The sequence below is a fragment of the Peromyscus eremicus genome, chromosome 22, assembly GCF_949786415.1.
Source record: "Peromyscus eremicus chromosome 22, PerEre_H2_v1, whole genome shotgun sequence".
In the NCBI taxonomy this organism is placed as follows: domain Eukaryota; kingdom Metazoa; phylum Chordata; class Mammalia; order Rodentia; family Cricetidae; genus Peromyscus; species Peromyscus eremicus.
Window position 1 is genome coordinate 22,975,192 of NC_081437.1, and position 25,294 is coordinate 23,000,485.

A 25,294-nucleotide genomic window follows, 5' to 3' on the forward strand; every position below is an offset into this window, starting at 1 on the left:
CCACTCTGAGTGAAGACGTTTTCTTGAATGGTGCCTGGGCAGTTTGGACCATTGGGTACTGATGTATGGAAGGTTAACCTATAGAAACCACTGGATGTCTTTTTTCTTTCTTTTTTTTGGCTTTTCGAGACAGGGTTTCTCAGTGTAGCTTTGGTGCCTTTCCTGGATCTCGCTCTGTAGCCCAGGCTGGCCTCGAACTCAGAGATCTGCCTGGCTCTGCCTCCCGAGTGCTGGGATTCAAGGCGTGCGCCACCACCGCCCGGCTCTGGATGTCTTTCTATAACCGAACCTGACACTCTAGGGAAGGCCAGATGTGATGGTATGGGCTTACAGACTGGGGGAGCTGGAGGAGGCAGGCTGCAAACCAGAGGAAAGCTATAAAGCAATCCCAGACATGCCTGGGAGACACAGCAAGGCTTTGGTTCAAAAACGGAGAGCAAATAAATAAGCAGGGCGAGTGATTATCTTCTTCTGTATTCCCAGTGCACACGGCGCTTTGTGTCCAGGGTGTGCCAAGTCTGTTGTTCAAGTTCATGGACCAGAACGGCTGCTCTCAGCCCTCACCTGCACACACAATTGCTATGCCCCCCCCCTTCGCGCCTATTATAGGGGCTCCACGCCAAAGGCTGCTCAGCTCTCCACGGCATTAGGCAGTGGCCCCCATGGAGAGTAAGAGAGGTTCCCCATACTGCTGGCAGCTGGAGAACCCCAGGGCAAGGTACTGGGGATGTGATGGTAACCTGGGCCACTGAAGGACAGCAAAGAGTTAATGCCCGGAGGACACTGAATCTCAGCAGCTCCAACCCGGTGCACAGCCTCCCTTCACCAGGACCTGGGTGTTCTCCCAGAAGGCCAAGCCCCACTGCTCAGGACTTGGACTGCGATTTAGCACAGAGTAGGCTGGACACAAGCCAGAGTCTCTAAGAGAGCTTCGCTGTCAGGGAAACACAATTTGAGAACCGAGTGTCAGCCTGAGCCTTACAGAGCCCATCAGGGGTCTGTGATCCTACCACAGCACTCATGAGGAACCAGGAACTGTTTGGCTATTTATTAGTCAGTAGAAAAGTAACTGTACAGATTTGAGTGTTAAGAACGGAGATGAGGCAGAGGGGCCCCCAGTATCAAAGACTGCACCCCCAAGCCTAAGTACTCTAGTCTGGAGCCTAAAGCACGGTCTCAGTCTGTACATATATATGCTTGGGCTATCTGGATGCCCTGGATGTCGGCTAAGTGAGCTGCCCCCGTGGGGGGCACTGGGATTCCTTGCCCAGCAGCTGGGCCTGAAGAGAGACAAAAGGGAAGGCTGGGCCCTAGAAACGGCCTAGCACGGTGGCAAGCAGGGCCATTCGGATGTACATGCCATTCTCAGCTTGGCGGAAATAGGCTGCCCGGGGGTCGGAGTCCACCTCCACGCTGCAAGAGAAGGAAAACTGTTTGTTACCACACAGCTCCCAAGAGCCTGTCAGACGAAGGTCTCTCTCCACAACCAGCCCAAGGGGAGCCTAGAACAGCGAGCCACATCACCTGATCTCATTGACGCGGGGCATCGGATGCATCACCACCATCTTCTTCTTGGCCCGGGTCATGATGTGGGGAGTGAGGATGAACTGACCAAAACACTGTAAGGTAGGTAGAGGAAGGGTCCCCATTTGACTCAGGACAGAGGTGGCCACAGAGGACACACAATCGGGGCTCCCCACACTCTCACACAGCTGGGGCAGCCAAGGGACCTGGAACTTAATGGTGCAGCTCCAGCCTGATCCCAGCCTCCCCACCCTTTCATACGGATGCCCGACAGCCCAGCCCCGGGCTTCCGCCCTAAGGCGCGGACTCACAGCTTCGTATTCCTGAGCAGAGCCAAATCGTTCTTTCTGGATGCGCGTCATATAGAGCACATCGGTGTCGGGCAGCGCCTCCTCAATGCTCTCAAACTCCTCCTGGAGAGGGGACCCCAGTGAATGCAGTGCTGAGCTCTGGCCGCCCAACCCTTGGCCCCCTGGTACGGGTTGAGCCACCAGGATCTCACCTGTTTGGTGCCTCGGGAAGCCACGAAGTCCCGGACACTGGGTGGCATGCGCAGGCTGGGAGGTGCCACATAGCGTAGGCTCACGCGGTACTGGGTGAGCAGGCAGGCCAGGGAGTGCACCGTGCGCCCATGTTTCAGGTCACCTACCATGGTGATCTAAGGGAGGCAGCAAGTCACCAGACAGATTCACAGTAGGCACCCCTCCTGCTGTCTCAAAAGCTGGGGCCCCGGGACTGGAGACACCACTTCTGAACCGCCTTCCCCTCCGGACCTTCAGTCCCTGGCCCCTCACCGTCATGCCGTTGACGGTCCCCAGCTCTTCTCGGATGGTGAAGATGTCTAGCAGGGCCTGAGTAGGGTGTTCGCCAACTCCATCCCCGGCATTGATCACTGGTCTGCGACAATGCTTGGCCGCCAGCTGTAAAGACAGGAGGCGCTGTGGAGACTCCTGCCTTCTGCAGTTTGGAAAGCTCCCCCTGCCTGCACTCTCCATTTCCTGGGTCCCTTCAACCATCTGGCCCTCTCCATTTCCTGGTCCCTTCAACCATCTGGCCCAACCTAAGCCTCGTGATCACAGGAAATGTGGGCAGGAAGGGACATTATGTTCCTCGGTCCAGCCTTAGCCACCCCATCTCACTGTGCAGGCTGGCCTCACCTCCACGGCTCCAGGCTGAGGGTGCCGGAGGACTACAACATCAGCGTAGCAACTCATGGTCTGCACCGAGTCGGCCAGGGATTCGCCCTTCTGGACGGAGGATGTGGCTTCTGAGAAGCTGAGAACGGCGCCCCCCAGCCGGGCCATGGCTGCTGCGAAGGAGCTACTGGTGCGGGTGCTCACCTCGTAGAACATGGAGGCCATGACCTTCCCCTGGGGAGAGGACAAAGTGGAAGGGGTGTGTGTGTGTGTGTGTGTGTGTGTGTGTGTGTGTGTGTGTGTGTGTGTGTGAGCGCGCCTTGGGAATGCGCACAGGTCAGCGTTCACCTCCCCACTCACACCAGTGTGTGCTGGGAAACCTCCCCTGGGACCTGCCACAGCTTAACATTTCCACACTAGCGTGACTCAGAACTAGAGTCACGCCTGTGTGTATGACCCCGAAGAGAAACTATCACAGGCGTTTCCTGTGACTACCCTCATGCAGACCAGATGACCCCATGCGCAGGGTCAATCGCTGCTGATCAGAAGGACCTTTCAGAGCAGAGTTGGGCTGCAGATGGTACAGTCTGTGTGCACACACAAAGGGACCGGGTAGACCACACGGCCCTCCTGACCTTTAGGATGTCGAGGCTCCGTTCTTTCTGCACCATCATCCGGAGTGTGTGCGCCACGTTGAACAGATGGGACATCTACAAAAGACCGAGTCAGCCCCACGGGTCCTGCCACCCACTCCCCAAGTCCTCAAGCTCTGGGTGTCGCTGCCCTCTCCCCCGCAGGCACCTGATCCTTAGTGAACTGCTTGACGGACAGGATGTGTTGGCCCACTAGCGAGTGCAGCAGGGGTGAAGTTTGGGGGTGCAGCAGGCCAGAAGACCCCAGGTTCTGAGGTGACGCCTGTCTAGGTACTGGTGGTGCAGGGTGGCAGGAGCCTTCAGGGGTTCCCATCAGTTCTACAGTGAGGGGCAGTGCAGAAGACAGGGTCAGAAGGCTCCCCTACTTAGACCAGACTCCAGACGCCCCCAGGTGAGGCCCCCCAGGTGAATGTGCATCGGGGAGGGCTCACCTATCTCCACTATCTTCCTGGGTGGCTTCTCTTTGGGTTCCTCAGCTGCAAATGGCAACAGGACAGAGGTCACCTGGGGGCTGTGCTGTGCTAGGCCCCAATCACAAGGCCCTCTGCTCGCAATGCTTGTGTTAAAGCCACCTCAAATCACAGGCGCTACAGCAGGGTTAGGGGAGAGCAGCTATGGGGAGGGACCCGGGACTCCCTGAGGGGACGTGCTGTATGGGCCAAGTGGTGCCCTCCCAGGGCCTTCCCGGCTGGCATCAGGGATCTGAGGCAGAGGAATGGCCAAGTTCACACCAACCAGCAAGCGGGATTTACCCCATGCTCGGCTGCCCCATGAGATCCCAGCTCCTGGGCGGAGGTGCATAGCTGCCCACAACGAGAAAAGGCCTGTGAGGAAACGCTAGGGCACGCCTGTTTCAAGCTGTAGTAACTACTTTGGTCAGAGCAGGGCACAGCGGCTCAGACCAGGAGCGAGGGAGGGAGAGAGAGGCAGGCGGGGTAGGAACAAAGGAGCCCCGAGAGGAAGAGCCTGAGCCAGTTCCTGGGCGGTTGAGCCCCCAACCCTGGCCCATTACGGATGCTGTGAGGAACAGCATCCATCCCCATACAGGTCAGCAGGCATGAGCCTTCGTCCTGTGCCACGGGAACCCCTCTTACCTGGCAAACCTGGGTCAGAGGCTCGGTGGATTCGGGGTGGCAAGTGGAAGCGGCCATCGGGAAGGCCTGGGATGACTCGTCGAGGTCTCTCGGGTGTCTGCAATGGAGATGGGCCAGCATGTTGGAAGAGTGCCTGACCCCCACTGGCCTACACACAATCCCTTAGAGGCCGGTGGCCCCCTGTGCGCAGAGTCCACCCCACGGCACCTCTGCACCGCTCCAACCGTCTCCCAACATGTTGCCAACAGCTGGCAGACACAGCTGGCCTGTTTGAGGTCTGTGCCAATTTAGCAATGGCCTGGGCAGACACGTTAACTTGTGATTCTCAGCGCTGGCTTCCTGCGCTGAAAGCTAAGTCCGCTCTGCCGTGGACAGGGAGGCAGGTATGTGATTTCATCTATCAAATGTAACACTTTCCACCAATGAAACTGCTGTGTGCCCAGCCCCAGGGCACACCCTTCCGGCCGAGGGCCAGATCCAGCCTCGGGGGCCAGAGTGGTTACCGTGGTTATTTCTGTAGAGGCAGGAGCTGCAGGAGGGGGTTGGGGAACAGCGCCCTGAGGCCACTTCCGTACATCCTGTCCATAGCCTGGAGGTACCAACACCTGCACACAGAAGGCAAGGAACATGAGGGAACGGCAATGTACACAGCGGCTCTTAGAGAAGCGGACACCAGTGAGAACAGGGCACCCGGGACACAGGGCGGTGGGTCCGTAGTGGGCAGGGAACGGAAGAAAAATGCTGCTCAGGAGGTCACTACTGAGACCAGCTGGGGGCCACATACGTACCTGTCCATCGATGTAAGCGACCTCCCCTCGCAAGACCACACGGCGGATGGTCCCCTTGACCTTCTGCCCTTCAAACGGGGTCCAGCGGGCCTTGGAGAAGGGCATGTGGCTAGGGATGGTCCACTCGTGCTCCAGATCCACCTGCCCGGAAGGTCAAGAGTCACCCAAGGGTAAGGTCACACACGGGGCACAGCTTTGAGGGCGGCCATCCCCCCCCCAACTCCAGGTCCTTGTCCCCACACCTCCACATAGGTGTCCTCCTGCGGGGGCAGGTGGAAGATCCGCCTGGGGTTGTGGTGTAAGCGCTGCAGGAGGTCATCCAGACTGAGCCGGCCCTCACTCACAGCCGTCAGCAGCAGTGGCAACATGGTCTCCAGCCCGGGGAAGCCAGGTGGGGGCTTGGGCCCACACTTCTCCTCCAAGGTGTGGGGGGCTGTAAGAAAACAGCTGTCACCTCGTTCCAAGACTTCTAGAGATGGCACTGTCCTTCCTACTAACCCCAGTGGTCAGGTTTTCCCTGTGGCCCTGCCCCGGGGCTCGACCCCTGCACACACATCTCCACTCATGTTCATTCTTTCAGCCCAGTACTTGTCAAGTACCTATCACAGAGCAAGGACTGAGTCCCCGAACTTAGGGAGCCCGGAGTCACGCTGGGGCCCTCTCACCGTGGTCTGAGGCAAAGCAGTCGATGACCGCCATATTCTCCCATAGAGCCTCCATATCCTCTCTGGAACCAAGCTCTGGCCGGACCTCTCCCTTCCCAGGTCCCAGGCGCTCCAAGTCTTCCCGGTTTAGGAAGAGGTGGTGGGGTGCAACCTCACAGGTCACCGGCAGGCCTTGTGCCTTTGCGGTTTTAATCAGCAGGATCTAGAGAGAGAGCAGGGTAATCCACAGAGGCCCCCATCATGCCCTGCCCTACAAGGTCTCTAGGCCTGGCATTCCTTCTCAGAGCACCGAGGGCCAAATGTGTCAAGGGCAGTAGGCTCCCCGACTCCCTTCTGCCTCCAGGGACTTGGGGTGACCTTTGGTCTCACTGGGAAAGTGACAGGCACCAAGACCTTTGCTACACTCTCACCTCTTCCTTCCGAGCCACGTGACAGATGTGCACTGGGCGCTGGCTCAGCTGAGCCACCATGAGAACCGCGGCAACACTCTGCCGCTCCGCATGGGCCACAATGGGCAGGTGGGAAGGCCAGGTTTCAAAATGCTGGGGGCAGAAAGAATTGATAAGAGGAGACGATACGCTTGTTTTTTGTTTTTCGAGACAGGGTTTCTCTGTGTAGCTTTGCGCCTTTCCTGGAACTCACTTGGTAGCCCAGGCTGGCCTCGAACTCACAAAGATCTGCCTGCCTCTGCCTCCCGAGTGCTGGGATTAAAGGCATGCGCCACCACCGCCCGGGGATGATACGCTTTTTTGATTCCCTGTGCTCATCAAGCCCAGCGCCCCGGAAGAACCCGAATCCTCTCTGCTACCAGCCCATGGAGACAAGGCCTCAAGCCGGGAGTTAGCATGTGGTGATATATTCCCTACCTCCATCCATTGGGCCACACTGTCCAGCCGTAGCTCAGAAAAGGTTTCATTGAGGTAGAGCTTCAGCCCTGCTGCAGACCCAGCCACAGCACCCAGAGTCCCTGCGTTCTCAGATGAGGCCCCAAGGAACAGGGCAAAGTCACAGCGGGCACCAGCCTCTGCCAGCTAGGGAAGACACACGTGAGGTAAGGTTCCCTGGCATCCATGCCCACCCATGTCCACAAGGTACCCCTGGTCAGGGTCCCAGGAAGGACGGAGGGAGAGAGGTTCTTAGGGGGTACAGTGGCTCACCTTCTGGGCCAGGGCCAGAGCAGGGGCATCAATGATGGGGGGCCGGGTGTTAGGCATGGCACAGACCATGGTGACACCCCCAGCCAAGGCAGCGGCTGTGCCCGAGGCGAAGTCCTCTTTGTGTGTGCCCCCCGGTTCCCGAAGGTGCACGTGGACGTCGATCAATCCTGGAGAATGTGAGGGGCAAGGTCAGAGCTGGCAGTGGCAGAAAATTCACAGCCACTGACACGAGTTCCTCCGAACAGAGAGATCCCAGGAGGGCCTTCAGCGCCTGTAGAGTCGGAAGCACCCGAGAGACACACTTACCAGGCAAGCGCACCAGCTTCTGGGAGGTCATGCAGTCCACGTGCACTTTCAGAGGAGGGGCTGGACCAATCTGACCTAGGGCCTGCGAGTGGAAGGCACAGGCAGGACAGGTTTATGGGCAGGGTGGCCCTGGGAGGTGAGGCAGAGACCGACTTCCTCTCTCACCTCTCTCCATCCCGCCTCACCGCCTCTGGAGCCACGAAGCTTCACCACCACCCCCTGACCCCCGGAACATGCTCATCACGTCCCCTCCCCCAGTACCCACTCCCCCACCCCCCAGCTCCCGGGGCTGTATCACCTCCACGAAGAGTTTGGTGCACTTGATGTCGATGATGAGAGGCACGGAGAAATCAGCAGCCAGGCGCCGGGTGCGGTAGCCCTTGGTGACGAAGGAGGAGAGCCGACGACCCCCAGCCCCGCGCATCGACAGGTTAATCACCAGCTCGAAGTGATTCTCAGCCAGCTGATCCAAGATGCTCCGCTGGGGTGGGCACTCACCATCCACAGCCTCTTCAAAGTGCCAGTCCACAGCCGTTACCTGCCAGTCCAGAATTGAAGTCAAGACCAACCTAACTGTGTGTCAGGAAGGCCCAGGAGTCCGTGATGGGGAGACTGAGAATCCACAGGCTGGGCACGAGGGACTGACTGCCTGTTTGCTACTTGTATAATTCTCAACAGAAAAAGTATTTATTTCTACTGTGTGCAAGAAGCCAGGTCACCAAGGACAGAATGAGCTCACACACATGTGCACAGGCACAAGACTTGGGAAGTGGAGACACAAGAATGTCAACAGTGCAGGAGAGCCTTCGAGAAACTGCTTTGCTTTCTTCCATACCCTACTTGTTCTACGTTGGGGTAGGGGGGGAAGGAGAGTCCTCTGGGGCCAGAGGGGGAGGGTGGGAGCCACTGCATACCTTGACCCCGTGCTCAGTGTAGAAGTCAGCTGTCCCCAGGCTGGCGTAGAGGCTGTAGCCCAGGCTCTCCAGCAACCGCACAGTCGGGAGCAGCTCACTTTTGTTCTAAAAAACCAAGCAGAGGCAAGTGAGCCCCGGGCCCGGAACGCCGAGGCTGCGTGACTTCCCACCTCCCTGGCTGGCCCTGGTACCTTGTAGCTGCCAATGGTCAACAGGATGTTCTTCTTTGGGATCTTAAAGCCAGTGCTGAGCATAGCTTTGAGGTAGGCCTCACATCGGCTCTCTCCAAAGCCAGCCACCTCTCCGGTACTGGTCATCTCCACGCCCAGCACCACGTCGGCGCCAGCCAAGCGGGAGAAGGAGAACTGAGGCACCTGGGGGAGAAGAGAAGGCACAAAAGGGGCCCTGTCCCCACTGCAGCAGCACAGCAGGGCTGCCCTTCCCTTCCCTCAGCCCTGCAGCTCCCACACTGCCTCCACTCTGGCCGTGTCTTGGCCCCGGACACAGTGCCAAGGAGCCCTGCAAATCCAACAGCCTTACCGTTCTTGGGACTCGCCTCCTACAGTACCACCCCTTCTCCCAAGCTTGCCCAGAGCACTGATTTGGAAAGCATTGCCCGTCTCTAAACTCCTTGTACATTTGGTTTATAACTCAGTTATGTAGGTGTGTACCACAGACTGTTCCATAACAGGCTATTTCGGGACCAAACTTCTTTTGCCTCCTACAGGGTAAGCTCTTAAGGGATGATGACCATCTTATTACCCCATGGTTGGGCAATGAATACCTTGCGTGGGGGAAGAGTTTATCTGCTCATTGAGCTCTCTCCCTTAGCTCAGTGGCAGAGCACTTGTCTCGCATGCCTGAGGCCCTGGGTTCAAGTCTCTGGTACCACCAAAAATATGGATAAATGAAACAAAGCAGCCACGTGTTCCACAGTTTACAGAACCATCCAGTTTTTAACCTGAGCTGTTTGTAACCATTAGGGGACTTGTACACTAGGCTCAAGGGCCCTTGTCCCCCCCTTACCTTTACTCCCACGACTCCAGAGCCCGTCATGAGCCCCACGGGTTCGACCTTCTCTCCCATGATGATCCTGGTGGCCAAGGCCACTAGGTCAACACCTAGTGTCTTCGACACGAAGGGGAAGGAGCGAGAGACGCGCACATTGCATTCAATGACTTTCAGCTGGTCGTCCTGGGGGAAAGACCACCGGATCAGGCCCCGTGAAGCCCAGGCATGAGAACACCGTTCCAGTGAGGGACCAACTGGACGACCGTGACCAGCCCTGACACTAGAAACAGCTTTGCTGCCCGCATGGGTGAGGGTAAGACACAGTGCCCAGCGCCCGGGCAGTGGAGCCAGCAGAGAACATGGAGGAGCCGTAGGCTTTTGTCCCTTCCTGTCGACTTATTACCTTGGCAATGAGCTGCAGATTGAAGGGCCCTGTAACCTGTAGCTCCTGGCCCACAGCATGCACAATGGCTTTGATCCGCTCCAGAGTTTTGGGGGTGATGTCTTGTGGGGGGGTCACCAGCGTGGCATCCCCTGAATGCACACCTGCATTCTCCACATGCTCAGAGATGGCAATGGCTGACACGATGCCGTCACAGGCCACGGCGTCCACATCGATCTCCTGGGGGTAGACACGGGCAGAGGGAGGTAGGACAGGGCCATTCCCTCCTCCTGCTGCCCTCCCCAAGAAGCTCCACTGGTGAAACAGCACCATGCAACCTATCCTTCAAGCCCACTGTGCCTATAACTCAGCAACAACGCAGCCTTCTCTGGGGCTGGGGGGCGGGGGGTGCCTCTCACCTTTGCTTCCTGAATGAATTTGGAGATGACCACAGGGTGCTCCTTGGAGACAGCTGCTGCACTGCTCAGGAAGCGCTCGAGGTCCCCATCAGTGTAGGCAACGTTCATAGCAGCGCCGCTGAGCACGTAGGAGGGGCGCACCACGCAGGGGTACCCCACAGTCTGGCAGAACTGGCGAGCGGACTGTGGGAACAGGGAGCTCAGCAGAGCTGGTCACACTCACCCACAGACAACACCCAGCCCCCAGGCTTCCTGCCAGGCCTACCTCGAGGTCACTGAGCTCACGCCACTGAGGCTGGCTGATGCCGATGGTATCTAGGAGCCGGGAGAACTTGAACCGGTTCTCGGCTGAATCAATGGCTTCAGGGGAGGTGCCCAGGACTCGGCACTGCTGCCGATGCAAGGCCATGGCCATGTTGTTGGGCAGCTGCCCACCCATGGACAGGATCACACCTTCAGGGTTCTCCAGCTCGTAGATGTCCATCACGACCTGCAGTACAGGAAGGGGCCCAAAGGCAACAGAATGGCTCAAGTGGCCGAGCCTTCTCGCTCGCCGCTTCCCTCAGCCTCGGGAGGTACCAAAGAACCCTGGGCGGCCCAGCCTGTCCCATTCATTCCCTGGGGCCCCTCCTCCCTCTCACCTCAAAAGAGATCTCGTCAAAGTAGAGCCGGTCACACATGTCATAGTCAGTGCTGACGGTCTCCGGGTTGTAATTCACCATGATGGTCTTATAACCCATCTGCCGGAGGGAGGGAGGGAGCGAGCGGGGTGTTAGTGATTAAGAGGGAGCACATAGAGAAACCGAGCCACAGGCCCTGCTGCAGCCCGCCAGCCCGCCTGCTTTCCGTGAAACGGCTACACATGGGTACAAGCAGGCAAGATGTGGGGGAGGAGCTTCAGGCAGTGAGAGGCGATGAGATAGCTTAAGGAAGGCCCCCCCAGCCCCAAACCTACGACAGAAGGTGTAGGAATGAAGAGGAAGACCAGGGTCTCGTGGGAGGACAGGCAACCAGCGCCCAGGGAGCAGGAATATGAGGAGCAAAGGACTCGGACCTTGCGCAGCTGCTGGATGCAGCCCACAGCACACCAGTCAAACTCGACACTGGAGCCGATGCGGTAGACGCCGGAGCCCAGCACCAGGACGTGAGGCGTTCGGAAGTCGAGGTCATGGGTGTTGCCCCAGTATGTCAGGTACAGGTAATTGGTCTGCGCTGGCCACTCAGCCGCAACTGTGTCGATCTGTTTCACCGCTGGGCAGATGCCCAGTTCCTGACGTAGCTTCCGAACAGCCAGCTCTGTACTAAAGATAGAAACACAGGCCTTGAGAAGAGAGCACAGACTGACTGACAAGCAAGTGCTAGGGCGGGGCTAGAAAGGAAAACATCCTATGGACAGATGAAGGTGATGGACAGACGAGACCCGCCACGGTGCCCCACCAATGGCCCCCCTGACCCAAGAGCTCCCTCCCCGCACTTCTTGGCCTGAGGCCCTCACCACCATCTCTGACCTCAGGACTGCAAGGGCAATTTGTTTGTCTGAGAAGCCAAGGCACTTGGCCTGGTGCAGCAGGTCTTGGGGCAAAGGCTGTCCACGGTGTTGTTCCAGCAGCTGGGCGTGGGTCACGATGCGCTTCATCCGGTGCAGGAACCAGCAGTCGATGCGCGTGAGCTCGTACAGACGTTCCACAGAGTAGCCGGCCCACAGAGCAGCAGCCACCACAAAGATCCGCTTATCGGTTGGTGTCTCCAACTCCTGTTGGGGAGGAGCACAGACGGACGGACGGATGCAGGACAGTGCAGGGGTGGGACAGCATGTCCGGAGAAGTGAGAAATAGCAAATCACTACGTGACTGCCGCCGTTACTGTCAACAAGCAAGCTCCGGCTGCGGGGCAGAGTAGATGGAGCAGGGCCCACATCAGGGTACTTTTAGAAAAGAGAGCTGCTTACCACATCACTGACTGGCTTCACTGTATGGTCAAAGCCCACACAGTTCTCATCCACCATGCGCAGGGCCTTTTGGAAGGCCTCTTCAAATGAGCGTCCAATGCCCATGACTTCACCTGAAGGATGGAGAGTGGGGTGGGTGGATACGTGTGGCGATGCCCAACATGTTCATGGGCTTTACTTCAATCTTGGCCATGGTGCTGCATCGTTAAGAAACCTAAAAGCTCTCTCTTTTTTCCTACCATTTCCACAGACAAGCACAGACTGTACTAAGTCAATATGGAATTGGTGTGCTAAAAATGGACCTGTGGATCCTGGAACTTGTTAGCTAACAGCAGCAGACCAAACTACTGATGGCTGTCCAGTGATTTGGCTTGATTTAGTCACACCATGATGGCACCATCTGGAACGCTTCATCCTCTAGAACATTAAAAGGTCTGGATAACGGGAAGATGATCCCACTACTACTTGAATCCATCCTCAGCCAATTGCATTTTTCAAAAATGTTTAGGCCGGGCGGTGGTGGTGCACGCCTTTAATCCCAGCACTCGGGAGGCAGAGCCAGGCGGATCTCTGTGAGTTTGAGGCCAACCTGGTCTACAGAGCAAGTTCTAGGACAGGCTCCAAAGCTACAGAGAAACTCTGTCTTGAAAAACCAAACCTAAACAAACAAACAAACAAAACCCACACAAAAGATAGGTGCAGCTTTATAGTCTTAGAACTGGAGATGGAGACAGGCAGCTTCCTGGGGACCACTGGCTGGCCAGCCAGCCTGGCTAGCCAATCGAGAGGAAGGGGGGCGGGGTGACAGCACCTGAGATTGCCCTCTGGCTCCCTTACATACCTGCTCAAACCCACAGCCAGACAAGAGTAAGCTTTTCTTCCAGGACTTTCCCCCTATATATGTTTTATAGCCAATTACAGCATACAGCCTCGGAAATTTCACTTCCTCCTCATCATAAGCGCTTCCCCACACGGCTGCACAGCCCCATAAGCACCACTTCAACTCCTGTATGGCTTCCCATAATTTAACTGCTGCATTAATAAAGGATATTGAGCTTTTAAGTGTTGATGGTTATGAGGCCATGATGCTTTTGTGTTTCAGGTGACTACTTACAAAAAGCTTTCCAGAAGTGCAAGGGCACTAGGCAAGAGTAACTATATAGCCCTTGTTAAGTACCAATTGCATCTCAGAAGTTCCTGTCCTACAATACAAAGTATAAAGTATAGCCAACTCCCTAAGGAGTGAGAATGATCATTTGAGGTGATTTTTGCTAGTCACCTAGCAAAACTACTCAGTATCTCGAAGGCTGAGTGTGGTAGCTCACGCCTGTAATTTCTGCATGTGTGAGGCAGATGCTGGAGGACCACTGTAAGTTGGAGGTCAGACTGTTCCAAGCTAGCTATGGATACAGTGAGACCTTGTCTGGGGGGGGAAAAAAAATCAAGAGACCGAAGCAGGAGGATTGCCAAGAATTTGGGGACAGTGTCTGGGCTGCACAGTGACTATGGGGCCAGCCTCATCTACAGAGTAAACATCTGCATGGCTAGACTCTGTCTCAAAAAGACAAAAACAAAAACACAAAGGAAGTTCTAAGAAGTCAGCGGAAGATGGTGTTTCAAGAAGGTAAGACATTTCAAAGTCTCAGCTGGGAATCAATCTTTGATTGTCCTAGTTCCAATCCACTTATTTTAGCCATAATTTGATTATGGCTCCAGTCCCATGTTTATTATAATTTTCATATAACAGAAATTCATCTCCAGAAGGAACATCTTGGCAGTCTTGTGGGATTTCTAAAAATTCTGAAATAATATCTGAGCTCAGACATACTTGTTTAAAGGCCACTCCACTCATGGAGACTTGGAGCTCGGTGACACGCTTATCCATATCAGGTGGCATCTGAACTAGTGCATGTGCACGCTTATCTGAGACGAGGCAGCCACGGGGACACTACAGAGCACACCCATTGGATTCCAGCCTGTTCTCCCACTGTGTGGGAGGGTCCGTCCCACAATGCTCTAAGACAGTCAGATGGTTTTGGTTTTGGTTTTGCGACAGGGTCGCACCCTTACAGGTCAGACTGGCCCAGAACTTCTATGTAGCCCAGACTGGTCTTGAACTTACAATACTCCTGTGTAATCCTCCTAAGCGCTAAAGCTCTTTGTTAGGTAACTATTGCTGTCTTGGTCTGATCTTAACCCTGTGTTAAAACCAAACCAAACTTCACTGTAGATGCTGGGACTTGCTGCTGCAGTTTATGGCGACACCTTGAATCTCTCTCTGACGGTTGCCCAGTCATTTGGTTTGCTTTATTCATACCATGATGGCACTATTCTGGAATATTTCATCCTTTAGAATAGTAAAAAGTTTGGATAACAGGGAGATGATCCTACTAGCCTTTGAATCCATCCACAGCCAATTACCTTTTTAAAAAGTCGTACAAAGTGCCAGAGGAGGAGATAGGCTAGCACCGCGCTGACTTCGATTTAGAAGGATTCACTAAAAGGAGTTTGCGACCCAGGCCTGGCAACCAGAGTGCAATTCCCGGAACTCACACGAGGGTGGAAGAGAAGAACTGACTCTAAAAATCGTCCTGACTCACACATGCGCACTGTGGCAGCACACTCCACCCTCACAGGTATCGAGCACACAAGCACAGTGATATCAAATTTAAAAAATTACGTAGGATTGGGGCTGGAGAGATGGCTCAGTAGTTAAGAGCATAGTTAAGAGCATTTGTTGCTTTTCCAGAGGACCCGAGTTCAGCTCCCAGCACACACATGGCTCACAGCCATCTTGTTCCAGGGGATCTAATACTTTCTGGTGTTCACACAAATATGCAGGAAAAAGTCATATATAGATAAAATAAAGTAAATACCTAAAAGGACTCAGAGCAAAGCAATAGTAATTCTCTCCTGAATAAATATTTAAACAGTGAATAAAATGTCCCTGGCATTTATCAACTTAATGATGAGGCTGGGAAGACGATGCCATGAGGCTGAAGTGTTGCATTTACGGGAACTGGTCTCAAGGACAGCGGGCTCACAGGATCTGGTTTCTGGTTTGACCCACGGCTCCTCTGTGAGCCTTCAACCAGGTCACTCTCCTCCTGGGGCCCCTCCATTCACTCATTTGTTAAGTAAGAGAGCAGATAACCTGACCCCAGGGACTATATTCCAACACAGGCTTCCAGATGCGTTTGCCCCCTGCTCCTGATGAGGAGGACCATCTAACTTGAAATGTAACCATCAGCTCTGAGACCATTATTTCTAAACTACTATTAATAAGGGAGCAGGGGAAATTCAGGCCACACTGAGTCTAGACCAATGTTTCTCAACCTGTGGGTCATGACCCCTTTGGAGTCATATATCAGACATCCTGCATATCAGATACTTATCTTACAATTTGTAACAGTGGCAGTTACAGTTATAAAGTAGCAATGAAATAATTGTAGGGTTGGGGGTCACCACCACATGAGGAACTGTGTTAAAGGGTCGCAGTATTAGGAAGGTCAAGAGCCATCGGTCTAGCACGTACAATGATGTAATGTCCAGCATCTTGGTTCCAGCTGGACCCGTGAGAGTCCGACACTCACCAACACTCTTCATACAGCTCCCAATCTTCGTACTGACGCGCAGGAACTTGCTGAGGTCCCATCGTGGGATCTTTACCACACAGTAGTCCAGGCTGGGCTCGAAGGCTGCTGTTCCCCCGGTGACAGAGTTCCTGAGCATCAGGAAGTTGGGGCACCAAAAGAGAGAGAGGAACATGCAGGGTGAGCTTCTAGTCCCTCTCACAGTCCCTGCCTTGTGAATGCTTTCAACCGCCCCCTCTCCTTAACACCAGGACTCCCCCCACCTCATACCTGAGTTCTGGCAGGGGAATGCCCAACGCTAGCTTGGCTGCCACATAGGCTAGAGGATACCCTGTGGCCTTACTGGCCAGGGCAGAGCTGCGGGAGAGCCTGGCATTTACTTCAATGATGTAATACTGCAAACGGGGAGAGCAGAGAATACGTCACTGGTACCTGGCCTAGAAAAGCGCTCAAAAATGAGCATAAAGATGACTGTATCCCCAATAGGCCCTCCCCAAGCTCCAACCCTAACCAAGACAATCCTGGCTTCAGTCCAGGATGGGCAGGGCCAAGACACCTCTCAACCTCGAGGCCCAAACACCAAGGTATAAAGGTGCCGTATCAACCTCCCAGGATCACCTGCTCAGACTCCGGGTTCAAGGCATACTGCACGTTGCACTCCCCAACAATCCCCAGGTGCTGGGTGACCTTGATGGCTGTCCGCCGCAGAAGTTGGTATTCTCGGTCGTTCAGGGTCTGGCTGGGAGCCACCACTATGGACTCACCGGTGTGGATGCCCAGTGGGTCTAAGTTCTCCATGTTACATACCTAAGAAGGGGGGGTCGTGGAGGTCACCAACAAGGGAAGTCAAAGAGCCAGGAGGCTACGTCCCCGGGTCCTGCTATGTCTGGGGCTCTACTACGCTAGATCCGAAGGACAGAGAACCTGCAGAGATCTCTGCCCTTCGATCGGATCGACCGTGCTCTCCCAAAAGTTCCGAATGCCCGGGTCACCCTGTGCCCATCACTCACCGTTACACAGTTGCCGTACGCGTCTCTTACTACCTCATATTCAATCTCCTTCCAGCCCTTCAGAGACTTGTCTATCAGCACCTGGCTGGTGTGGGCGAAAGCTGGGGCCACAAGAGCCGAGAGTTCCTCTTTGGTGGAAGCGAAGCCAGAACCAAGACCCCCCAGGGCAAAGGCTGCACGCACCAGCACAGGGTAGCCCAGTCGCTCAGCAGCTGCCTGAGCCTGCAGTGGGCAGAAGACGTGGACCAACAAACCATTGGCTACTGCTCAGAGGCCTCTTGGACCCAGAGGAAATAAGACACGGAGGAAACGACCTCATTCTTCTACCCAGCCACCCCACAAACCTGTTCGAGAGAATTTGCCGCTTCACTGGGGGCTACGTGCTCGCCAATCTCAGCCATCATGGCAGCAAAGGCTCGTCGGTCCTCAGTCAGTTCGATGGTCTCCACAGGTGTCCCCAAGACCCGGACCCCATACCGAGCGAGCACCCCAGCTTTGGTCAGCTCCACACCGCAGTTCAGGGCTGTTTGGCCCCCAAAAGTCAGTAACACACCATCCGGGCGTTCATTACGAATCACCTGAGGCAGGAGGTAGGCAGGCATCCAAAGCATTAAGGGGAGAGTAGAGACAAGCTTAGGACCCCACAGCAACCAGTAAAACCCCCTGGCCCATCAGGAGTCCCCTCCTCCAGCCACCCTGATGTGAGTCATACCTGAGTTACGTAGTGAGGTGTTATGGGAAGGAAATAGACCTTGTCTGCCAGCCCCTGAGAGGTCTGCACTGTGGCAATGTTGGGGTTGATCAGCAACGTCTGGATGTTCTCCTCCTTCAGGGCTTTAATTGCCTAACAGGACAAAAATGGCCCATCAGCCTCTTCTACAGAGGACCGAAGCCTTGGGCCGCCATTTCTCCTCCCGTTCCCTCCTTGTACTTTCAGTCTTTAGTAAGTGACTTCTATCCTTCACTACCTCATCCGCCTGTATGCTCGCAGACCCCCTCCCGCCATCTGTTTCCTCCCTGCCGACAATGCCTGTGCCTTAGTCCCTCTCCTTACGACTCCACAGGTCACACATCCGCATGGGAGGCAATAGCCACGCCTTACCTGGGAACCCGAGTAGTCAAATTCACCAGCTTGGCCAATGGAGAGGCCCCCGGAGCCTAGGATCAGAACCTTCCGCGGTGGTGGAAGCCCAGAACCAGGAATGAGAAGCCCAGGCGGGCAGAGGCGCTGTGCCAACCGCTCTCTGACTGTGGATGCAAATCAAAGTCATGGCATGTCAGAGCGAGGGCGCCTCCGGAAGCCGTCAGCTCGGACCTCTCACTTCCAGAAAAAAAGGACAGAGCGGCTGAGAGAGGACGAAAGGAAGCCCACGACCACTAACTCTGGAGTTCCTTTGGACAGAGCCGCACAAAGGGCTGTGGCTCCTCCTCCCTCCCAAACATAGCTCTTAGAACAAGTCCAACTCAGGCTTGTCCTGGAACCAGTCCTGTTCTTAAGTCTACATCCTGGTTCTACAAAGGGGCTTACCTGTCTGGCCCCCGGGGTTCCCAGCTACGGCCTCTCTCACGGTTTCCAGAAATATATCAAAGAGCAGTTCCATATCTGAAGGGCCAGCTCGGTGCTCTGGGTGGAACTGGACACTGTCGAAGAGATTGAATGACAAAACCCTTTGAGATCACTGCTGCGGCTGCGGCAGCCTCAGAGAGGACCGAGAGCCACGGCTGCGCTTTCTTTTCCCGTCCTCGTGGCTCCTGGTCACCCCACTGCACCCCCGGGCTCACCTGAAAAAGGGCAGGCTGTCGTGCACAATGCCTTCGTTGGAACAGTCATTGGCGTTGGTGAAGAGAGGAACCCAGCCTGCCGGCAGCGAGTCTGCATCCACGGCAAAGCCGTGATTCTGGGACGTCAGAAAACAGCGCCCGGTGCCCACCAGCAAACAGGGCTGGTTGTGGCCACGGTTTCCGTATCTAGAGAATGGAACACTGAGTCACGAGCGTTCACACCATCCCCTTCGAGTATATGAAACCCAGCGATCATTGCTCCCAACAGCTCGATGCCAGTTGCCACGCCAATAATTCCCAACTCCCAAGACAACGCATTCCTCCATGATGTCCCAAGTGTGGGCTCCTTCTGTTCCCCCAAGCCCCACCTCATTTTGTAGGTTTTGGCCCCAATGGCTAAAGCCAACAGCTGGTGTCCGAGGCAGATTCCGAACACAGGTCGGGGATTAGGCTCAGACAAGACGCGACTCAGTGTGGCGACCACACCAGGGTAAGAGGCGGGATCACCAGGTCCGTTACTTAGGAAGAGACCGTCGTATTCTGGAATGGACAGAAGAGGTTGACATAAACAGGATTTCAAAGACACCCAAGGGCTGATGAGATGGCTCAGCAGGTAAAAATACCAACCATGCAAAGTCTGATGTTCAATCCCCGGAACCCACAGGAGACCCTGACTTCCTAAAGTTCTTGTGCCATGGGACACACTCACACCCCCACTACAATAATTAATATAGTATACACACACACACACACACACACACACACACACACACACACACCCCTGACCACAATGGAATCCCTGGTCTCCACCTTCCTTCCTACAACGCATACTGATTATCATCACTTGTTCTGAGGAATAGCTCTCTTCTGCTCAAACCCAGGCTGCTGGTCTGGACTGGCCCCAGATACTCACTCTGACTGTCTAATTCGTGGTCCCAGGGTACCACAGTCACCTCAGCCCCAAGCTGGCAGAGACATCGGATCTGATTATACTTGAGGCCACAGTCCAGAGCGAAGATCCGAGGGGCGCCCCCTGCATTGAACACCCGCGGAGTCTGGGGAACGGGGAGCAAGCGTTGACGGCTGTGATCGGCAAATGTATGCCATGCCCACACCAAAGCCCACCTCTGAAGCCCCTGAGTTCACCCCAAGTCGGGCGCCTCCTCTGTACCTTAATGGAGACCTCTGGTGCCAGGGGCCTGGCATTGGGGTCCACGAAGGGCAGGGTTGAAGGATCTGTGCCACTCTGGACCAGCTTCCCCAAAAGAGACCCTTGTTCCCGCAGCTTCTTGGTCAGCTCCCGAGTGTCCACTCCTATCAAAACAGCGCAGCCTCAGACGACAGTCCCCTAACCCAGTCATCAGTGAGGGCAGACGTCCAGCAACACCCGTACCCCACAGCCCTGAGCCAACACGACTGCTCCGTGAGGACCAGACAAGGCTCATGGAAGCAGGTAAACTTGCCCAAAATATCACATCCAAACTGAACCATGGTCTAGATCCATCTAATTATGGAAAATAACTCCTAGAAGAAAAACGAAGGCGCTCAATGGCACCACAGGAATGAGAACATACGCTGGGCAGAGTGCTGCCGGCCTATAATGGTGGGCACTTGGGAAGGGGCGGGAGGATCAGGCGTTGTTCAAGGTCATCTTGGTCACACAGTGAGTTTTGAGGCAAGCCTGGGCTACATGGTAACCTGTCTCAAAAAGCCCCAAACCAACACTCTTTGGGACAACAAAAAAAGAAACTACACAATTAATTCTCTTAAGGAAAAACCGTCTGCTCTCATGAAATAGTTACAAGACCTGCAGACTGCATTTTATACACATGGTAACAGATACCCATGGACAGAGGATATAGCGGGAGCCTGGCTGCCTTTCAGATACCATTACCCAAATACAATGTAACCACGTAAAAATCCGCTCAGAGTCAGACTTCAATGGGCAAACCAGGGCTGGGTTTGCTTTCTTTAGAATTTTCCCTTCCAAGCAAGAGTTCGGATGCTTCTTTAAACTTGGCACATTTTGCATTTCGACTTTAGACTCGGGAACTAACAGGTTTCGGAAACCTCTCTCTGTGTCTCCCCGTCTGGACGCTGTACTTCCCCAGGCATGGCAGAGCCTGCCGCCGTACCGTACCTTGCAGGCCGGGGATGCCACGCTGTTGCAGCCATTCGTGCAGGGTACAGGTGGCACTCCAGTGGCTGGGCGTGGGGCAGCATTCTCCCACCACCAGTCCCGCCACGTGGATCTCCGAGGATTCGAACCACTACAGATGGAAAGAGGAGACGGTGAAGAAGAGTTGGGGGGGGGGGGAGAGCTATCTCTCTACGGCATGTCTGCCATCGTCTGGCCATTGACCCTCTGCTCAGCCCTGCACCAGTCTCTCGTTCCTAAATACCAAGTCCTCCCGGCTTTCACAGGGAGTCCTCTTTCACTAACTCTGCACCGTCCCAGAAGGAACACTGAACATGGCCGGGTGGTGGCGGCGGCTCACGCCTTTAATCCCAGCGCTTGGGAGGATCTCTGTGAGTTCGAGGCCAGCCTGGTCTACAAAGCGAGTTCCAGGAAAGGCGCAAAGCTACACAGAGAAACCCTGTCTCGAAAAACCAAATAAAAAAGAAAAGAAAAGAAAAGAAACACTGAACATGGGCCCAGGGCGCCTCAGAGAACAGAAAATGGCACTTTCCCTTGTCCAAAAGCGAGCTTACAAGTCTTCTCTGTGAACACCCAACTCCTACATATCCACTGTAAGTTAGTTTCCTTCGAAGACGGAACCTTTTTTCCACATCTTCCTTCTATGTCCAATGTGTCAGGAATATGTACTTTGCATTTGACAGAGACTAAGTCCTCAAGCATCTACTGAGTGCTCACTGGGGCAGGCTTTGTAACAGAGAAAAAGGAGGCAGTGGGCCAGAAAAGGCAAGGTGCCTGTGTTCACAGTGTGAATTTTCAACTCAGGGAGCCAGAAACTAACAAGATAATACACATAAACACAATATTAATTGTATGGTGTGATTAAAAACAAAGTAATAAGATATTCCGCACAGAACATTACGATAGAACAAAGCTTTAAAAAATAATAATAATGCTTTGCCAGGCATGGTGGTGCACGCCTTTAATTGGATCACTGAGTTGGAGGCCAGCCTAGTCTACAGAGTGAGCTCCAGGCCAGCCCTGGGCTACACTGAAAAACCCCGTCTCAAAAGAAAAAAAAAAAAAAAGAAAAAAAAAAAGTTACAAGGTACAATACCAGATAGACATGATTATATCGTTTTTCCCATTTCATCTTAGATGATCATTTAAAAAGAACAAATTTATTACTCAAAGGAAGTACATTGTAGTAAATTAAAAAAGGACACTTTTGTTTGTTTAGAGACAAGCTCTCACCATGTAGCACTGGCTGGCCTGGGCTATGTGGACCAAGCCTGCCCGAGTAAATGCCATCCCTGACTTGGAGTTTTTGTGGCAGGGATTAAATTACATTCATGCCAAGCTGGTGGCATGTGTCTACAATCTCAGGACTGGGCAGGGGGAGGGCCCGAGGCAAAAAATGGCTGATAGTTTGAGGTCAGTATGGCTTAACATAGTTGAGTGCCAGGCTAGGCAGGGAAACACACTGTCTCAAAAAGAAGAGAGAGGGAGACAGGGATGGGCTGGAATGAACAAGCTCTCATAAACTAAGTTATAGTTAAAGGCAGAATATCAACATTTGCAATCCCAGCACTTGCTGAAACAAACATCTGCAAGCTTGAGGCCAGTGTGGGTTACACAGAGAAACCCTGGCTTTAAATAATAATAATAATAATAATAATAATAATAATGTATTCACTGCGCCAGGCAGTGGTGGCCCACGCCTTTAATCCCAGCACTCAGGAGGCAGAGGCGGGCAGATCTCTGTGAGTTCGAGACCAGCCTGGGCTACCAAGTGAGTTCCAGGAAAGGCTCCAAAGCTACACAGAGAAACCTTGTCTCAAAAAGCCCCCCCCAAAAAAGAGGTACTCACTGCACCTGTAATCTCAGCACTGGGGGAAAGCTGAGGCGGGAGAGTCCTGAGTTGGAAGGTCTACCTGAGCTGCAGCCTCCCCAGGCCAGGTGGAGTGATCCACGCACGCAGCTTCAGGCAAAGCAAATGTCTTAGGCTGTAGATCTCAGGGGTCTAAATTTCTGACAACTCACATGTTAACCAAATTCATAAGATATCTGTGTTGTAAACTAAAAAGCAGGTACTCCAGGATTATGATGAGAAATTTCCAGGAATAACAATTAGTGTGCCCTTATTTAGGGCAGGCTTGAAAAATCAGAATTAACCAGTCAGTGATGGTGCCTATCTTTTTTTGTTTGTTTTTTTTTTTTTTTGTTTTTAATTTTCTAGACATGGTTTTTCTGTGTAGATTTGCACCTTTCCTGGAACTCACTCTGTAGCCCAGGCTGGCCTCAAAGTCATGGAGATCCGCCCGCCTCTGCCTTTAATCTGGGATTAAAGGCGTGCTCCACCACCACACTGCGGATGGTGCCTATCTTTAATACCAGCACTCAGGAGGCAGAGGCAGAAGGATCTCTGAGTTAGAAGTCAGCCTGGTATAAAGAATCATGTCTCGCCGGGCGGTGGTGGCGCACGCCTTTAATCCCAGCACTCGGGAGGCAGAGCCAGGCGGATCTCTGTGAGTTCGAGGCCAGCCTGGGCTACCAAGTGAGTTCCAGGAAAGGCGCAAAGCTACGCAGAGAAACCCTGTCTCGAAAAACCAAAAAAAAAAAAAAAAAAAAAAAAGAATCATGTCTCAAAACACCAATAAACAAATATGTAATAAGGGGGGAGGATTAAAGGCTTGGGTATAGTATCAAATGTCACAACATGGGAGGCAGAGACAAGTAGCTCTCTGGGAGTTCCAGGCTTGCCAGGGTTCCACAGGGAGACCTCTCTAAGACTGGAATCAGAGCTTGAGCAAGTTTTGTGAAATACTGCATCTAGTCTACAGTGACTTCTATTACTATCTTTTTTTTTTTTTTCTTCGAGACAGGGTTTTTCTGTGTAGCTTTGCGCCTTTCCTGGAACTCGCTTTGGAGACCAGGCTGGCCTCGAACTCACAGAGATCCTCCTGCCTCTGCCTCCCGAATGCTGGGATTAAAGGCGTGCGCTACCACTGCCCGGCCTTCTATTACTATCTTAATAGTTGTGTTAGTTAATATTTGAACTTGACTCTCAGCGGCACCTTAGTTTCCAGACTTCACAGAATGAATGGGGGGAGGGGTGGGTGGGAACCTCACTGTATGAGGAAATTTCAGTTTTCTATCTGGAGGTAAACACTATTGAGAAGCTCAAGATCAAACAATACCAAGGAGGGTGATCAATGTCACTGGTATGTAGACAAACCGGCAACCATTGGTACTAGAAAGGGGTACAATCCTTGTTCCCAGTTTCTCGACAATGTACATGACCCTAAAGCAGTGGTTCTCAACCTGGGGGGTCACGACCCCCAGGCCCGCATGACCTTTTTGCGGGGGTCGCCTGTGACCATTGGAAATACCAGATATTTACACTGGGATTCATAACAGTAGCAAAGTTACAGTTGTGAAGTAGCAACAAAAATAATTTTATGGTTGGGCGGGGTCACCACAACATAAAGAACTGTATTACAGGGTAGAAGCATTAGGAAGGCTGAGAACCTAAAGGATTTTGTTTGTTCCTATGACTCTGCTACTTAAAAAAAAAAAAAAAAGAAGAAGAAGCTGGGCGGTGGTGATGCACACCTTTAATCCCAGCACTCGGAGGCAGAGCCAGGCGGATCTCAGTGAGTTCAAGGCCAGCCTGGTCTACAGAGCGAGATCCAGGACAGGCACCAAAACTACAAGGAGAAACCCTGTCTCAAAAAGCCCCCCAATAAATAAATAAATAAATAAAAAGAAAAAAAAAACCCTTTGCTGGTCCTTACAAAATTGGTAGAAATCGCACGCCTTGCAGTTTTGATAACTACTCCCACAAGCCCTATGCCATTTCCTCTGGACCAATGCCTTTACCTCACACAAGGCTCTCAAAGGGTACCAGCTCCTGTGTGGTCTCCAGCTCTCTGCCTTTGAAGGCACCTAAAAGCCCTGTAACCCCGGTCGCCTTAGAACTGTAGACTGTTTCCTCTGGGATGCCCAGCAGAGTGTCAGTGAGCCACTTCACCGTTAACTTCTGATCTGGGAAGGGATGCAGAGAGACTGGGTGTGCCTACCTTGCTCAGGCCGAACTCGTCCTCTTCATCGGAGGGAACGCCGTAGTTGCCGATGAGGGGGTAGGTGAGCACTAAGATCTGAGCTTTGTAGGAAGGGTCAGTCAGGGCCTCTGGGTAGCCGACCATGCCGGTCTGAAACACTGAAAAAAGAGGTTGAGTTCTGGCAAGGGTTGCAGCCTTCGGAACGCTGCCCCAGCGCAGCAAATCCCGGAGGAGATGACTGCTTCGGTCGCGAGTGGCGGAAGGCAGCTGGGGCTGGGGACACCGGATCGGGGAGAGGAGTGTGCAGGAGGGGTGGACAGGTTAAGCAGAGTGGGATCGGGTCGGCAGCCCGCCCGGGCTTGCTTACCCACTTCCCCAGCAGTCGACACAGCGGCCCCAAAGGGCCGGCCCTGCAGCACCGACCCGTCCTCCAACACCAGGGCCGCCATGGGGTCGGAACTGAGTCTGGGCGAGCACCGAGACGCGGGAGGCGCGGCTAGCCTCACTGGAAGCAAGAACACCGCGCGCCGAAGTTGGTCCACGTGGCTCGCTGCGCGGGGCGCTGGAGAGCAGGCGGGCGCGGCAAGCGGGAGCCCTGATCGTACTGAGCTGAAGCACGACTGCGACGGCGCAAGCAGCCGGCAGCGTGAGGGGCGGGGCCGGCCACGTAAGGGGCGGGACCACGGGGTGGGTCCGCAGCATCACACCGAG

The 25,294-nt window shown here is 54.0% G+C and overlaps 1 protein-coding gene across 2 annotated transcripts; it reads right to left on the reverse strand.

Moving 5' to 3' along the window:
• Nucleotides 1-1,033: 1,033 nt before the first annotated feature.
• On the reverse strand, nt 1,034-25,187 carry Cad (carbamoyl-phosphate synthetase 2, aspartate transcarbamylase, and dihydroorotase). Of its 2 annotated transcripts, XM_059248399.1 has the most exons (45): nt 24,951-25,187; nt 24,602-24,741; nt 20,523-20,652; nt 19,554-19,696; nt 19,296-19,437; nt 18,751-18,922; nt 18,383-18,568; nt 18,129-18,241; nt 17,703-17,848; nt 17,313-17,444; nt 16,945-17,178; nt 16,601-16,822; nt 16,209-16,397; nt 15,861-15,985; nt 15,591-15,721; nt 11,998-12,110; nt 11,558-11,802; nt 11,104-11,350; nt 10,691-10,789; nt 10,315-10,539; nt 10,050-10,232; nt 9,652-9,870; nt 9,264-9,431; nt 8,429-8,611; nt 8,238-8,342; nt 7,622-7,861; nt 7,324-7,405; nt 7,018-7,184; nt 6,727-6,891; nt 6,271-6,402; nt 5,861-6,062; nt 5,438-5,628; nt 5,196-5,336; nt 4,911-5,012; nt 4,408-4,504; nt 4,066-4,116; nt 3,745-3,789; nt 3,462-3,631; nt 3,296-3,370; nt 2,682-2,894; nt 2,319-2,444; nt 2,027-2,182; nt 1,836-1,937; nt 1,525-1,619; nt 1,034-1,413 (listed from the first exon to the last, which is right to left on the reverse strand). In XM_059248399.1, the coding sequence occupies exons 1-45, from the start codon at nt 25,030-25,032 to the stop codon at nt 1,311-1,313; spliced, it is 6,729 nt and encodes a 2,242-aa protein (XP_059104382.1). In that variant the 5' UTR covers nt 25,033-25,187; the 3' UTR covers nt 1,034-1,310. The 2 variants fall into 2 exon arrangements, with proteins under 2 accessions (XP_059104382.1, XP_059104383.1); XM_059248400.1 differs by lacking the exon at nt 4,066-4,116 and having other exon boundaries at nt 24,951-25,185.
• Nucleotides 25,188-25,294: the final 107 nt, after the last annotated feature.

What these genes read in the sequence shown, in the direction of transcription:
- Cad (XM_059248399.1), bottom strand. Translation starts at nt 25,032, where the DNA reads ATGGCGGCCCTGGTGTTGGAGGACGGGTCGGTGCTGCAGGGCCGGCCC. An exon ending in ACGAGTTCGGCCTGAGCAAG is followed by an intron (nt 20,653 to 24,601) that starts GTAGGCACACCC and finishes TTCCATCTGTAG; the next exon opens with TGGTTCGAATCCTCGGAGAT. An exon ending in CTGCTTTGCCTCAGACCACG is followed by an intron (nt 5,629 to 5,860) that starts GTGAGAGGGCCC and finishes GTTTTCTTACAG; the next exon opens with CCCCCCACACCTTGGAGGAG.